We start from the raw sequence: 14,136 nt of genomic DNA on the forward strand, positions 1-14,136 counted from the left end.
AGTTGGAATTATCCAGACTTGTATTTAGTGCTCATTTAATATCTACCATCTGGTGTAGCACTTGGATAGATCCAGAAGTTTATTCTCACAAAGAACTATGGCCTATATGCATGATTAGGTTTGTACCTTGAATCCTTTGATCATTCAGAGCCATTATAAGCTGGCATTTTGATGATGTCACAGCACCTTTCTTGGAAGGCAAATAGGGACCGTTTGGGCCATCTAGTCTGTTCAATTTTTAACCTATGGTAACCTATATAGATTGTCTATTCAGAGATCCTTAAACTCCAATAGTCTCAATTTGTAATTCCTTAAGGGGGTAACTTCTTGAATTATGGGTATTGCCTCCGGAGATTGTAAGCATGGTTTGGCAATTGGGATTAGGGTTCGGCAAGTTAGGGGCCAGAATTTGTCCTCCCCTTTTTTCTTTTTTTAGTGTTGGATATTTTGGATGTAACTTTACTTTTCAGTTGTGACAGGTGCTCTTTTAAGAGGGAATTAGAACACGTGTTATAGATTGTGCTCTGCTCCCAGCATCATCGACATGCTTGAATCATGCCCCTTCACCCACATACACTTTGCACGGGTCTGACGACATAGCTTTTGCACATACTATGCACTTTTTACAAAACCAGCTCGGACACAAGCACTTTGCGCAAAAATGCTCCTGCCAGGGAGCAGCTAGCCAGGGTCATGCTGCTAGTATAAGCTGCTGTTTGGTGCCTGTCAGAGATGGGATATTTGGTTGTGGGAGGTGGAAAGGTGACAGATAAAATGTGAGGTAGAGAATTAATGTCTCAATTAATTTTTCTTTTCCATTTCTTGTGTATATTTGAAGATGTATCTTGAGGGCAGTGTGTGGTGTTGAAGGGAGGGTTATATCCTCAATCTAGTAAATGTTCATAACACAAGAATGTCTTCTCCTGGAATTGTTCTTTAGTATTATGGTTAAACACGATATATTTTTCTGTTCACTTGGGAGAGGTGGATAGCGCTGCTAAAGCTGTAGCAGAGAGGGTAATAGAGGGTCTGGGAACAGGAGACGAGTATTGCTTTAACTCTACAGGAGAATACAAATTAATTTTATTTTATTTTTAGGCTAATGGACTGAAGATGAAACCTTCCATTCCCTTGACTCTAAATGAAGAAGTTAATGCACTCTTAATTGATGAAAAACAACTTCACTTGTATGATGATCTCACCAAAGTAAACCCTGTTACCACTGAAACTGGTAAAATAATGCATGTATTTCTCATGTATATATTTGTTGTTGTATTAATTAAATAAGTGTTTTTCCCTTACAAGGTTTAGTTAAAATGTCAAATATGAATATGTGCCTTGGGTGGTAAGAGCCGGGTGCAAGGGTATGTCTTCTTAAATATTTGCAGCAAAGGGTTAACAAAGAAATGGACTCTCTATTCATAATTTGCTCTCACCTGCCCTTTAATTGTTCCCTCTCTTAAATTATTTCCATATATTTCCATCTAGTTACATGTTCAGGAAATCAAACGTTTAACAAATATTACCAATCTATATAACAAAGCTTTATATATATATAAATGAGTCATTATACACTGTCATTATCTTAGCCCCAAATGCTCCAGATGATGAAAACAGTCTGTGACTGCATCACTTAGAAATTACTTACTGTATAAATTTATTTCAATTAGTGGCGCAGAGCACCAATGTATATCATTGCAAATCTACTGATTTTTGTATTGAAAATGTATTCATTGTATGGTCACAGCACTGGGGTCATGCGTATGATTCCCAAATATGGCCTTATCTGTGTGGAGTTTGTATGTTCTCCCCATGTTTGCGTGGATTTCCTCTGAGTGCTCTGGTTTCCTCCCATACTCCAAAAACATACTAGTAAGTTAATTGACTGCTATTAAATTGACCTTAGTCTTTCTGTGGGTGTGTGTGTGTGTGTGTGTGTGTGTATGTTAGGGAATTTAGACTGTAAGCTCCAATGGGGCAGGAACTGATGTGAGTGAGTTCTCTCTACAGAGCTGCTGAATTAGTGGAACTATATTAATAGCTGATGATGATGATAATATGTTGGAGGAAATTTTATTTTTGTAAGTAGGGAAGAAAGGAAAGCCCATGCTAATTAAATCTTTTCATGTGAGTGACCAACATCTCTTGTTAGCCTGAATGCACAAGAGGGGGTCGTTGGCCCTTCATCCTGTGTCTTCGAGAGATATGGAACCTAATTTAGAAAATCACAGATTGATGTGAATTTTGTTGAGTTTAAATTGCATTAAATCCAAGTTCAGAGAATATATCCTGATCTAAATATTGAACGCAATATCTCACACTTTGTGGTGCCAGCTAGGATCAGGGGTCTGGGTTACCCCCTGCCAACATCTGTACTTCTAGGTGATCAGTAGTACCTCAAACTAGTGTATAATGATCCTTGTAAGGACCCCTTGAGCAATAAAACATCACTGCTTGAACATTCTGCCTGACGTATGTTGCCTGCTTTATACTGTGACCAACAGGTAAGAGCTTACACTCTAATCCATTCCCTGGCTGTCCTGTGTTGAACCCAGCATCTTGTGCCAACGCTCTGCCCGCTACACAGCAATCCTGATCCATAAAAAGTGGGCAGGAGGTTCCAGCCCACCCACAGCTATAACAGCTACCCAGCAGTAAGCAATTCTAGGTGCCATGAAGGAGCCTTATGGTGACAGCGAGATACACCTACAACTTGCGCAGTTGGCATTCTGAATCGGTGAGTGTGTGGTGGCAAGGTGACACCAGTAGGAGTGGTCAGCAACTTTCATTATTGGCAGTGAGACAGAAACCCAGAAACTACATCCCTTCATCCTTTTCCCCTTATCAGACTGGGTGGCAAAGTAAGCCCATCCGGTCAAACAGTCCATTGCCATAGTTACTTTTTTAGGCTTCTCTAGTGTCTTTTGGTGATAATGATAAGGTATGTTGGCATTGCCTCCTTCTGTTTGTTTTTTTCAGTGTGATGAATGAATCCACGCTGACCGACCTTGGCATGTACTGTGCTCTTTGTTGGCAGAAGTACCTGTTGTAGTCCCTTCTCCCTTGGTTCAGACAAGCTTTTCCTCTAGTGTACTTTGATCAAGACTAAGTCTGCGGGCAAGATATTATGTTCTTCAGAACCCCATGGCTGGGCAAAAGCCTCCTGTTTTGAGTAATAAGTTAAATGCATCAGTATATTGCAATTTGTTAGCAGATTTTCATCAATTAGTATGTCTTCAGGGAAAAATCCAGTGAGGGTGTGTGTATAATTCCATGAGAGCTAAAGATGTCTACATATTTTTAAAATTTTGTTGTTAAGAGTGCTGCTTTACTTTTTCTATTGTTTGTGGGTGAAAGGGCATATGCATCTGCTTTATTTGTAATACTTCACACACGTTTCTCATTACCTGTCATGTAAAATATATTCCTCAATCTGAACTAATAATGGCAGGTATCCAAAATCTGCTTAAAATCCCTTCAGTAGTTTCTCTGCCAGAATGGTAATGCTCACATACTGGTGACAACAGGCAAGGTCACCATAAGCCCAGAGCAAGAGTGAGGTGCCTTGGGGGAAGTGGAGAAATGTGGTGGTGACAGGACAGCTGAATCACCGTCATGAGCTGTGATCAGTGTTGTGGCTCAAAAGTGATAGGACCATGGCATGAGAGCCTGAATCTATAAAGGATTCCACCTACACAGCTTGAGGAGACAGGATCTGTGAAGAAGGAGGGAGGTCCCGGGTCCCCAGCGAGGAGGGTGTGCAACTCATTTAGACAAGGCACAAGTTTTTATTGGCTCATGAGAGACCAACTGTGAAGATGTCACGAGCCGCGGCGGCTCTGCACCGCCGCAACTCGCTCAGTCTCCAAGGCTGCCTCCCGACGACCAGGACATCACTTCCGGTTCTCGTCCCTGCCGCCACCATGACAACAGCCGGGACGCTCTTTGTTTCACCGCCATGACCCAGCCAGCTGGGCAGCCAGGCCCGTGCGCAAACACATCTGTTTAATTATTCAGCCTCCTGTGGCTGATTATGTGGGCTGTTGCCCTGTGGTCTGATTGGACAGTTCTACTATTTCAGGCAGGGAGGGCTTAGTTTCCCTGCCGGTTACAGAGTCCGCTGCCTGTGTGTTGTTGACTTGCTTGTTTTCCTACAGACCTGATTGAATCTTTGTTTTGACCTTGCCTGACCTCTTGGACTTTTCCTGATTGCCTGTTGCCCTGACCTATTGCCTGGATTTTGGATATCACTTCTTTGCCTGTGACCCTGAATTTTGCCTGAATTTTGGACGTGCTTGATTGCTGCCAGCACTGATCTTCGGCCTGTATTCTGACCCTTCTTCTGGCCACGGTTCCGTCACCCAGGTCAATTCCGGCCTCTGCCTCCAGTCTTCCAGATACCTTGTCCTACACAGCGGTTATCCTGATAAGCCTCTACTACCGAGTACCGGCAAACGTGTACAGTTCTATGGGAAACGCGGCTGCTATAGGTGAGAACCTCTACTAGCCCGGTTCTAAAGACGTACCAGTAGCTGCAATCTTAACATTATAACTGGCCATAAATAAATCCTGGGAAGAACTGGCCTGATGGATGAGACTGGGACTAATCCTACTCCAGCACAGGTGTTGGCTGGTCAGATCCAGACTCTGTCCCAGATGGTCCAGGGATTGTCGCACCGTTTACGCAAGAGGAGGGCAAAATCTGGTGGATCGCTTCTCTGGGGATAGAGCATTGTTCCGCAAATTTCAAGGAAAGTTGCAAATTATTCTTTCGCCTGCGGCCACGTTCCTCAAGCTCTGAGCAACAGAGAGTGGGAATAGTAACTTCGCTCCTCCAGGGAGATCCCCAAACCTGGGCATTCGGTTTGCCTACTGATAGCCCCACGTTGCAGTCGGTGAATGCATTAGGTCTCGGTTCGTGTGGCTTCAGAGGAGTCCCATCTGGGATCCTTAAAGCAAGCCCGCCGCTCCGCCAGAGAATACTCAGCTGAGTTACGGCGGTGGTCCACTAAAAGTGAGTGGAATGATCCAGAATTACGTAGTTGGTTCTGCCTAGGCTTGTCTGACCAAATTAAAGACTCTTTGGTTCAATATGCTTCACCCACTTTCCTGGAATAATCTATGCAGCTGGCTATAAGATTTATAGACTTATCAAGGAGAGAAGAGCTGAGAGAGAAACTCCCTCATCCGTTACAACTCTTTTCTCATCTCCCCCTACAATGAAACCTATGGAGCCTTTACAGTTAGGGGTTTATAGTCTATCCCAGGAGGAGAGAACAAGGAGACGAACCTTAGGCCTTTGTTTATATTGTAAAATAATGTAATTGATCCGATGTGGCACTTCACTAAGTATGCAGCCTGGTGTATGTAGTGGAGTATCCACTTTTCTCCACAGGGATATCGCAACATATACAATAATAAAACACACTTGGCGCGCACCTTATTCACATATAGGGAGGTATTGTGTCCCCTTATTCTCATTCGCTTTCTTCGCTAAAGTAACAAACTTCTCCACCTCCTCTAACGGATTCCTATAGTCTGAATCCAGACTCATAAAATATAAAATACAGAGAAAATAGTGCAATATGTCTCAAAACAAATTGAATAATATAGGAGTCCACAAAGTTCCCCGGAGAGGAGAGTGCTCTTCCGCCTTGTGATATAAAGATGAAATCACACCACAATCAAATCTTGTGTCCTTTCACCATGTCCCCCAAGGGTGTATGCTTACAAGATCTCCATGGTTATTAGGCATCTATATCTCCTCCACAAGTATTCCCTCCAAATGGCAGTAGAGGATGGTTCCACAGAATATATGATAGAAACACAATAAAACAGATTCTGGTGCATTATCATAAAACACCATATTTAATAAAAAATCTCATGAATAGAGATAAAAGCATCAAACACATAACTGTTTCTTCCGCAATAATAGTAAATCGTTTCGATTCATACATGAATCTTTTTCAAGGACCTTGAAAACGATTCATGTATGAATCGAAACGCGTTGGTTGGAAGCGGGACCCTGTTGGTATTTTGGATTGACGTTACATCCGGGATGAGATTGTTTATGCACTTATCCGACTGTCACGGGCACTAGGAGTCTTTACCCAGGGATCACCAGGTGGTAGGCTTACCAGAGCAATGTAGATGGTAATAGGGTACTCTGGTAGCTGGGTGATCACGGAACAGGAAACAGCAGATGATGAGATGCTCAGGAAAGTCTATGACTAGCAGCACTGGTAAAATGGAGGTAATAGTACACGAGGAACTGTAGGACAAGGACACGTGAAGGTAGTCAGTGGTCTGCGATAGCAAGTTGTACCACTGCTATAGTGAGGAGGAATGTCCAACAGAAACGAGGAGGTGATGAGAGTCAGCGGTCTGCGGATAGCAAGTGGTACCGCTGTCTGAGTGAAGGAATGGAATCCAAGTGGAGGTATCCGGGGAGTCAGTGGTCTGCGATAGCAAGTTGTACCACTGCTATGTGAGAGGATACTGGAACAGGTGATACCGGAAACAGGGATCAGTGGTCTGCTACTAGCAAGTTGTACCACTGAATATATATGTGAGGAGGTGCACGGGGAGAGACTGCAACACAGGATATACACAGGCACCTTATTCACGATCCACAGTAACATGCACAATATATATAAATGACTGAACAGGTCTGCAAATATAGAAAGTCTCTTGAAGTAGTCCAGTACAAGTTAACACAGTCAATGATGGCAATAGACTCAGCGGATAGCAGACTCCAGAGGAGAACCAACACAGTCCAGCAAGATATGCAATACACCAGCACAGTCAATGAGAAGTATGCATACCGTGGTTCAGAAGCAGGCAGTCAGATAGGAGTGCAGCGATACCTGAGTGGCAGGAGGCCGGCTGGATGAGAAGTCCCAGGATAGATGAGGCAGCGGTCTAGTAGGTGCAGCGCACAGATAAGTAGACCAACAGGGACACGAATCCACAGGAATCAGTAACACGTGGAACTGGACTCAAGGAGGACCCAGGAGAGTGAAGATGATCCAGCAGAGGAGTAGTTGATGAGAAATAAATCCAATGCTGACAGGAGGGTAGACCAGCGGGACACGTGAAGGCGTGGAGAGCGGGTCAGCAGTAGATGGGTGATAGCGCGGTCAGCAGCAGCAGGGCTCTGCGGTACACGGAGGTAACCAGTAGCAACCAATAGGTGTCAGTAGCGATGGAACACGGGAGAGCAGAGTAGACCAGGAGCTGTTGATCACGGAGAGTAGCGAATGGCAATGAGAGCAGCAGTCTCGAGGAAACACAGGAGAGCTGAGAAGAGACTGCAGTGCACAGGGGCAGCGGATAGGAATCAGCTAACTTGTCACGATGATGAACACAGGCGAGTTGTAGGCTGGAGGCTGTAGTGCACGGAAGCAGCGGATAGAGATCAGCTAACAGTCACGATGACGAACACAGGTGAGTTGTAGGCTGGAGGCTGTAGTGCACGGAAGCAGCGGATAGACATCAGCTAACAGTCACGATGATGAACACAGGCGAGTTGTAGGCTGGAGGCTGTAGTGCACGGAGGCAGCGGATAGGAATCAGCTCACGGACTTGATGAGGAACAGGTGAGTGGATGTAAAGTAAAGGTTGGAGTGCACGGAGGCAGCGGGTAGGAACCAGCAAACAGTCACAGTGAAATATAATAGCGTGATGTGGATTAGAGGACTGTAGTGCACGGAGGCAGCGGATAGGAATCAGCAAACAGTCACAATGATATGTAATAGCGTTGAAGTGGTTTGGAAGACTGTAGTGCACGGAGGCAGCGGATAGGAATCAGCAAACAGTCACGATGATACAGTTGATGGTAGAAGTGGTATGGGAACCACAGTAGTAGAAGTGGTTTGGAAACCACAGAGGTAGAAGTGGTTTGGAAACCACAGGAATCAGCAGCGCTGAAAACACGAGGAATACAGGAACACCTTCAGAGACTCATAGGGAATGAGACTCCAAGATCAGGCAACGTGGTGTTGACCACAGGTGCTTAATATAGGGAGTGTTGCCTGATCTGCCAATTGAGTTAAAGGGACATACACTGAAGAATAGGAAAGGGCTGCGCATGCGCAGACCCTCAGGATGGAGGACGGCCACGGTTCCTAAATGTCCAGGAAGAGGCACTCACGGTCCGGTGAGTGACACCGACATTCATCTGGTATGAGTTTTCACATTACTATTATTGTGGAAGAAACAGTTATGTGTTTGATGCTTTTATCTCTATTATATGAGATTTTTTATTAAATATGGTGTTTGATGATAATGCACCAGAGTCTGTTTTATTGTGTTTCTATCATATATTCTGTGGAACCATCCTCTACTGCCATTTGGAGGGAATACTTGTGGAGGAGATATAGATGCCTAATAACCATGGAGATCTTGTAAGCATACACCCTTGGGGGACATGGTGAAAGGACACAGGATTTGATTGTGGTGTGATTTCATCTTTATATCACAAGGCGGAAGAGCACTCTCCTCTCAGGGGAGCTTTGTGGACTCCTATATTATTCAATTTGTTTTGAGACATATTGCACTATTTTCTCTGTATTTTATATTTCATGAGTCTGGATTCAGACTATAGGAATCCGTTAGAGGAGGTGGAGAAGTTTGTTACTTCAGCGAAGAAAGCGAATGAGAATAGGGGGACACAATACCTTCCTATATGTGAATAAGGTGCGCGCCAAGTGTTTGTTTTATTATTGTATACTTTGTTTATATTGTGGCAACAAAGGTCACCTTCTCCGCTCCTGTCCTAACAAGTCAGGAGAAGGGCAGACCTAGAGAACGTAGGAAGAGGTTCGTCTAGGTCTACAGATCATATCTTCCAAAAATGCCCTCTTGGTTCCAGCTTCCATTTCTCTGGGTGCACATTCTATCTCCACCTCTGCCTTCCTGGACAGTGGTGCCACTGGGAACTTTTTGGACATTGAATTTGCCAGTTCCATGGGAATAACTTCCATGAAGATTGATTCAGTCATTACGGTATGTGGACTTGATGGTGGCCCATTACCTGGAGGCAAGATTTGCTCTCAGACACCTCCTTTGCAACTCCCTGTATGGGCTCTGCATTCTGAGTATTTGCCTTTCTATCTCATCAAGTGTCCTTCATTAATTGGAGCAAAGGAGAGATTGTTCAGTGGGCTTCTACTTGTGCATCATCCTGTTTGTCTCTGCCCGTTTGGTTGATCCAACCTCTGCCGGACCAGTTACCTCTGCCATATTATGATTTCCGGGATGTATTCTCCATTAGATCTGCTGATACCGAAGGTTGTACTCACTTTCTATACCTGAATCCCAGGCCATGGAAGAGTACGTGAAGGAGGATCTTCAGAAGGGTTTCGTCAGGCCCTCTAAGTCCCCTCTAGGGGCCGGATTATTCTTTGTTTTCAACAAGGATGGAACACTTAAAGATTTGCAGTTCAAACAACAACAACAAATGAAATTGAACTCACTGAGAAAAGTCCATAGCAGCAGGTTGAGGCTGAATTCGCTCAGAGTTAATGGTGGAGATCTGTACCCAGCGGGAGGATTGAAGCAGCAATCCGGATGAAGCTGAATACATATGAAAGCTAGAGCTCTGTAAACAACAGGCAGGTTGGAGCAGCAAAACAACAGCAACTGTAGATCTGGAACCAGGAAGTAGGAAGTGTTGCACTGGCAATTTGCTGAGTGTAGGAGGAGACTCTGCAGAGGAAGCCAGTTGGTGGATGAGATCAGGGGGTAAATGTATTAAGCTCCGGGTTCTTCAACACCCGCGAGTTCGGTGTCTTCAGCGCTTAAATTTAAAGCGGTGCTGCCTTGTAAAGGGAAACTTCCCTGTACAAAGCAGCGGCCCTTTTAATTTAAGCGCTGAAGGCGCTGAACTCGCGGGTGTTGCAGAACCCGGAGCTTCATACATTTACCCCCAGGTGTTTAGACTCAGCAGGATGTTTAACAGATGTCTCACCCAAGATGGCAGCCTCCAGAGCTGCAGACAGAAGTCACACTTGTCCCAGGACACAATACTGCATATGAACAGGAGGGAGATGCACGTTGATATGGTACCGCCGAGTGGTGTAAACAGGGTTTAGACCCCGATTTGTGACATATCTGTTCTCTTTGACCAGCTCCGGGGTGCTACTGTGTTCACTAAGATTGGTATACGTGGGGCATATAACCTTGTATGCATCTGGAAAGGTGACGAATGAAAGACCACCTTTAACACCCACTCAGGTCATTATGAGTATTTGGTAATGCTATTTGGTCTATATAATGCTCACACGATTTTCCAAGATCTAATCAATGACATCCTCCGTGAATTTCTGGGTCAATTCGTTGTATTATACCTGGATGATATCCTAATCTATTCCCAGTCTCTGGAGCAGCAGTGTCTCCATGTTAAGCAAGTTCTTTTCAAACTCAGAGAGAACCAACTTTTCTCTAAGATGAAAAATGCGAATTTGAAGTCCAAAAGGTGTCGTTTCTTGGATATGTGATTTCCTCCTCTGGCTTCCCCATGGAGCCTAGTAAGGTTCAAGGAATATTAGATTAGGTGTGGCCAATCAATCTCAAGGCCATACAAAGGTTTCTAGGCTTTACAAATTATTATCAGCGATTTATTCATAACTTTTCAGATTTGGTAGCACCGATAACTGCCCTAACACGCAAGGGAGGAGATACCATTTATTGGACTTCCAACGCAATTAACTCATTCAAGGTTCTGAAAGTTGCATTAACTTCTGTTCATATCCTGAGGCACCCTAATCTGGATCTACCTTTTGTGGTTGAGGTAGATGCCTCCGATGTAGGTGCAGGAGCTATATTGTCTCTGAAAGACCCGTGTGACCATAAATTGCATCCATGTGCCTATTTCTCCCGGAAATTTTCTACTGCCGAAACTAACAATGATGTGGGCAACCGTGAACTTTTAGTCATAAAGTGGGCATTTGATTTCTGTAATTACAGTTCACAAGAATTTGTCGTTTAGTGAGTCTGCTAAACGTCTGAATCCCAGACAGGCTCAGTGGCCTTTTTTTTTTTTTTTACTTGCTTTAGGTCTATCATTTCTTTCGACCAGGTTCTAAAAACATTAAAGCCGACGTGCTTTCCCGGAGTTTCGTCTCCTGTCATTCTCCACAAGCAGAACCTCTCTTTATCATTCCTTCTACTTTAATTCATGCCGGATTAACCCAAAATCTTGGGGAAAATATTCAACGTTTTCAAAAGCTGGCACCTCAAGAGGCCCCTATAAAGACGGACTGTTTGTGCCTGTTCATCTCAGGAAAGTGGTACTCACTGAAGCCCAAGAAAGTAAAACTGCTGAACATCCAGAAATTTCCAAAACTACCAAAATCCTTTCTCGTACTGTCTGGTGCCTTTCCCTGTCCTCCGATGTCAAAGATTTCATTCTTTCCTGCGAAAGTTGTGCCAGAAATAAAACTGTCAGAAGTTTTTCTTCGGGTCAACTTATGCCCCTTCTTAGTTCAATTAAACCTTGGTCACATCTCTCAATGGACTTTATTGTAGACTTACCTTGGTCAACTGGACACACCACCATCAGGGTGGTGGTGGATAGATTCAGTAAAATGGCACATGTTGTTCCCTTGGCCAAGGTGCTCAGTGCTCAAACCTTGGCTCTATTATTTGTTCAGCATATATTTCGCCTTCACGGTCTGCCTGACGACATTATTTCGGACCGTGGCACGCAATTTGTCGCCCAGTTTTGGAGATCTTTCTGTACACCCCTTGGCATCAAAATCAGCTCATCATCTGCATCCACAGTCTAATGGAGAGACAGAAAGAGTCAACCAATCATTGGAACAATTCCTCCGTTTATACATCTCCAAATTTCATGACAATTAGGCATCCTTGCTCCCCTGGGCCGAATTTGCTTATAATAATTCACCCGCATGTCTCTTTTTTTTTGTAATTATGGCTTCTAAGCCAGGGCTAACTCTCTCTTCTCCATTTCTCCTTCTGACTTGTCTGGTATACGTCCTACAGACTCCCGCTTAAGAACTATCTGGAAAAGTTCCACTCCGCATTGCTCCAGGCTTCTTTTCAATCAAAATTTCTTGCAGACTGCTATCACAGCAGCTGTTATCTCCAAGTAGGTGCCAAATCTTGCTTTCTAACTAGAATATTAGGCTCAAACAACCCTGCAAATAACATGGACCTACATTCATTGGACCTTTTTCCATAATCAAAAGGTTAATTCCGTTGACTTTAGGCTGAAACTTCCACTTTCATTAAAAATCCCGAATATGTTCCATTGTTCGCTCTTGAACCTTTTTGCATTATCTTGTAAGGTCAGGTTCCATGAGCCAGGAAAACCTCGGCCAGTCAAGGTGCATGAATCTTGCGAATATATTGTGGAAAAAATTCTTGATTTCAAGAAGGTCCAAGGGCAAACCCATTTCCTGCTACATTGGAAGGGCTATGGCCCAGAGGAACGTTCTTAGGTTCCTCAGAGACGCCGGCATGCTGATAAACTCCTCAAAGAAATCTTTAAACAGTTCCCTGGGAAACCTGGAAGTCATGGTTCCTTGACCTCTCCTCAAGGAGGGGGTACTGTCACGAACCGCTGTGGGCCGATCCGCTTAGTCTCCCAAGCTGCGTCCTGGCCTTCGTCACGGTGACCGGGACGTCCCTTCCCGTTCTCGTCCTGGCCGTTGCCATGGTGACGGCCGGGACGAGAAGCTCTTTGTTTCACCGCCGCGACACAGTCAGCTGGGCAGCCAGGCGCATGCGCAGACACATCTGTTTAATTATTCAGCCTCCTGTGGCTGATTATGTGGGCTGTTGCCCTGTGGTCTGATTGGGCAGTTCTACTATTTAAGGCAGAGAGGGCTAAGTCTCCCTGGTTGTAGCGTCCGCTGCCTGTGTGTTGCTGACCTGCTTGTTATCCTACAGTCCTGAGTGATTCTTCGTTTTGACCTTGCCTGAACTCTTGGACTTTGCCTGATTGCCTGTTGCCCTGACCTTTTGCCTTTGGCCTGTGAACCTGACCTTTGCCTGAGTTTTGGACCTGTTTGATTGCTGCCAGCCCTGACCTTCGGCCTGTATTCTGACTCTTCTTCTGGCCACCCAGGTCTGGCCCGGCCTCCAGTCTCCTAGTTACTTTGTCCTACACCACGGTTATCCTGGTAAGCCTCTGCTACCATAGAGATAAGTCCTGGGGCATCCGAGTACTGCGAACGTGTACAGTTCTATGGGAAAGGATGCTGCTATAGGTGAAGACCTCTACTAGCCCAGTTCTAAAGGCTTATCAGTAGCAGCGATCCTAACAGAAGATACCAGGTTTATCTGGCACAATTATACCTACTTCACGCTGGCTGGCCACCGAGGGGAGCCTTACTATGCCAGGGAAGCATACCCAGTACGTTCTAGGGTTATTATAGTCACTCAGGCAAATTCAGTTTGAGTGTCAGTGTCACACATTAGTTATCAGAATATTGTTGCATACCCTTATGAAGTCTTTGATCGTAATTGTCAATAGTTACCCCTTTTTCTACTTTCAAGCATTCATTTTTGGTTGGGGATCTCTGTCGGCTAGTTTGCCTTAGATTCCTCTGGAATTGAGATCCTGTTGTCTCTCAGTTTGAGAATTGGCTAGAATCATATTGGTGATCAACATGGTGTGTGTGTTTGTGTGTGTCTATATATATATATATATATATATTGTTCTCAGATAAAAGATACAAAGGAAAACATGGTGTACATAAATCCATTGCACAGATAACTCGTGGTATCTCAGTCACATTTAATAAAAACATAAATAGCTTATCTGGATAGTGGTCTTATGTATACGATCTGGTATGGATGGATCCCGAGTGAAATAAGCCAGTCTGCTCGCAAAAAGTGCCACAACAAGTACAGACAAAGTGGTAAAAAGTCCAAGATGAAAAAATATAGGTCCTCAACGCGTTTTGTCTGTATGGTAAAGACTTCATCAGGAGGAAGTCAATATGCGACTACTCGAGTCGCGATCCTCAATAAAGTGCGCAGCGCCAATTTTCGCCTGCTCACTAACACAGAACCACGTCATTTCACGCATGCGTGAATGAGCTACAGAGTGTAAACAAAGTGGTCACATGACCGAGATAGTGTAAAACTTCATTCTTATTACATTAT

General features: G+C 44.4%; 1 protein-coding gene across 3 annotated transcripts in view; it reads left to right on the top strand.

Moving 5' to 3' along the window:
* The window catches only part of MYO19 (myosin XIX), a 253,606-nt gene that overhangs the window by 27,213 nt on the left and 212,257 nt on the right, over positions 1-14,136 (top strand). For all 3 annotated transcript variants that reach the window (XM_075195595.1, XM_075195594.1, XM_075195597.1), the window contains exon 2: positions 1,099-1,231. In XM_075195595.1, coding sequence (XP_075051696.1) covers positions 1,099-1,231 — 133 coding nt within the window. The remainder of the gene's footprint in view (positions 1-1,098; positions 1,232-14,136) is intronic.

The sequence above is a fragment of the Mixophyes fleayi genome, chromosome 2 (genome assembly GCF_038048845.1).
Source record: "Mixophyes fleayi isolate aMixFle1 chromosome 2, aMixFle1.hap1, whole genome shotgun sequence".
NCBI lineage: Eukaryota > Metazoa > Chordata > Amphibia > Anura > Limnodynastidae > Mixophyes > Mixophyes fleayi.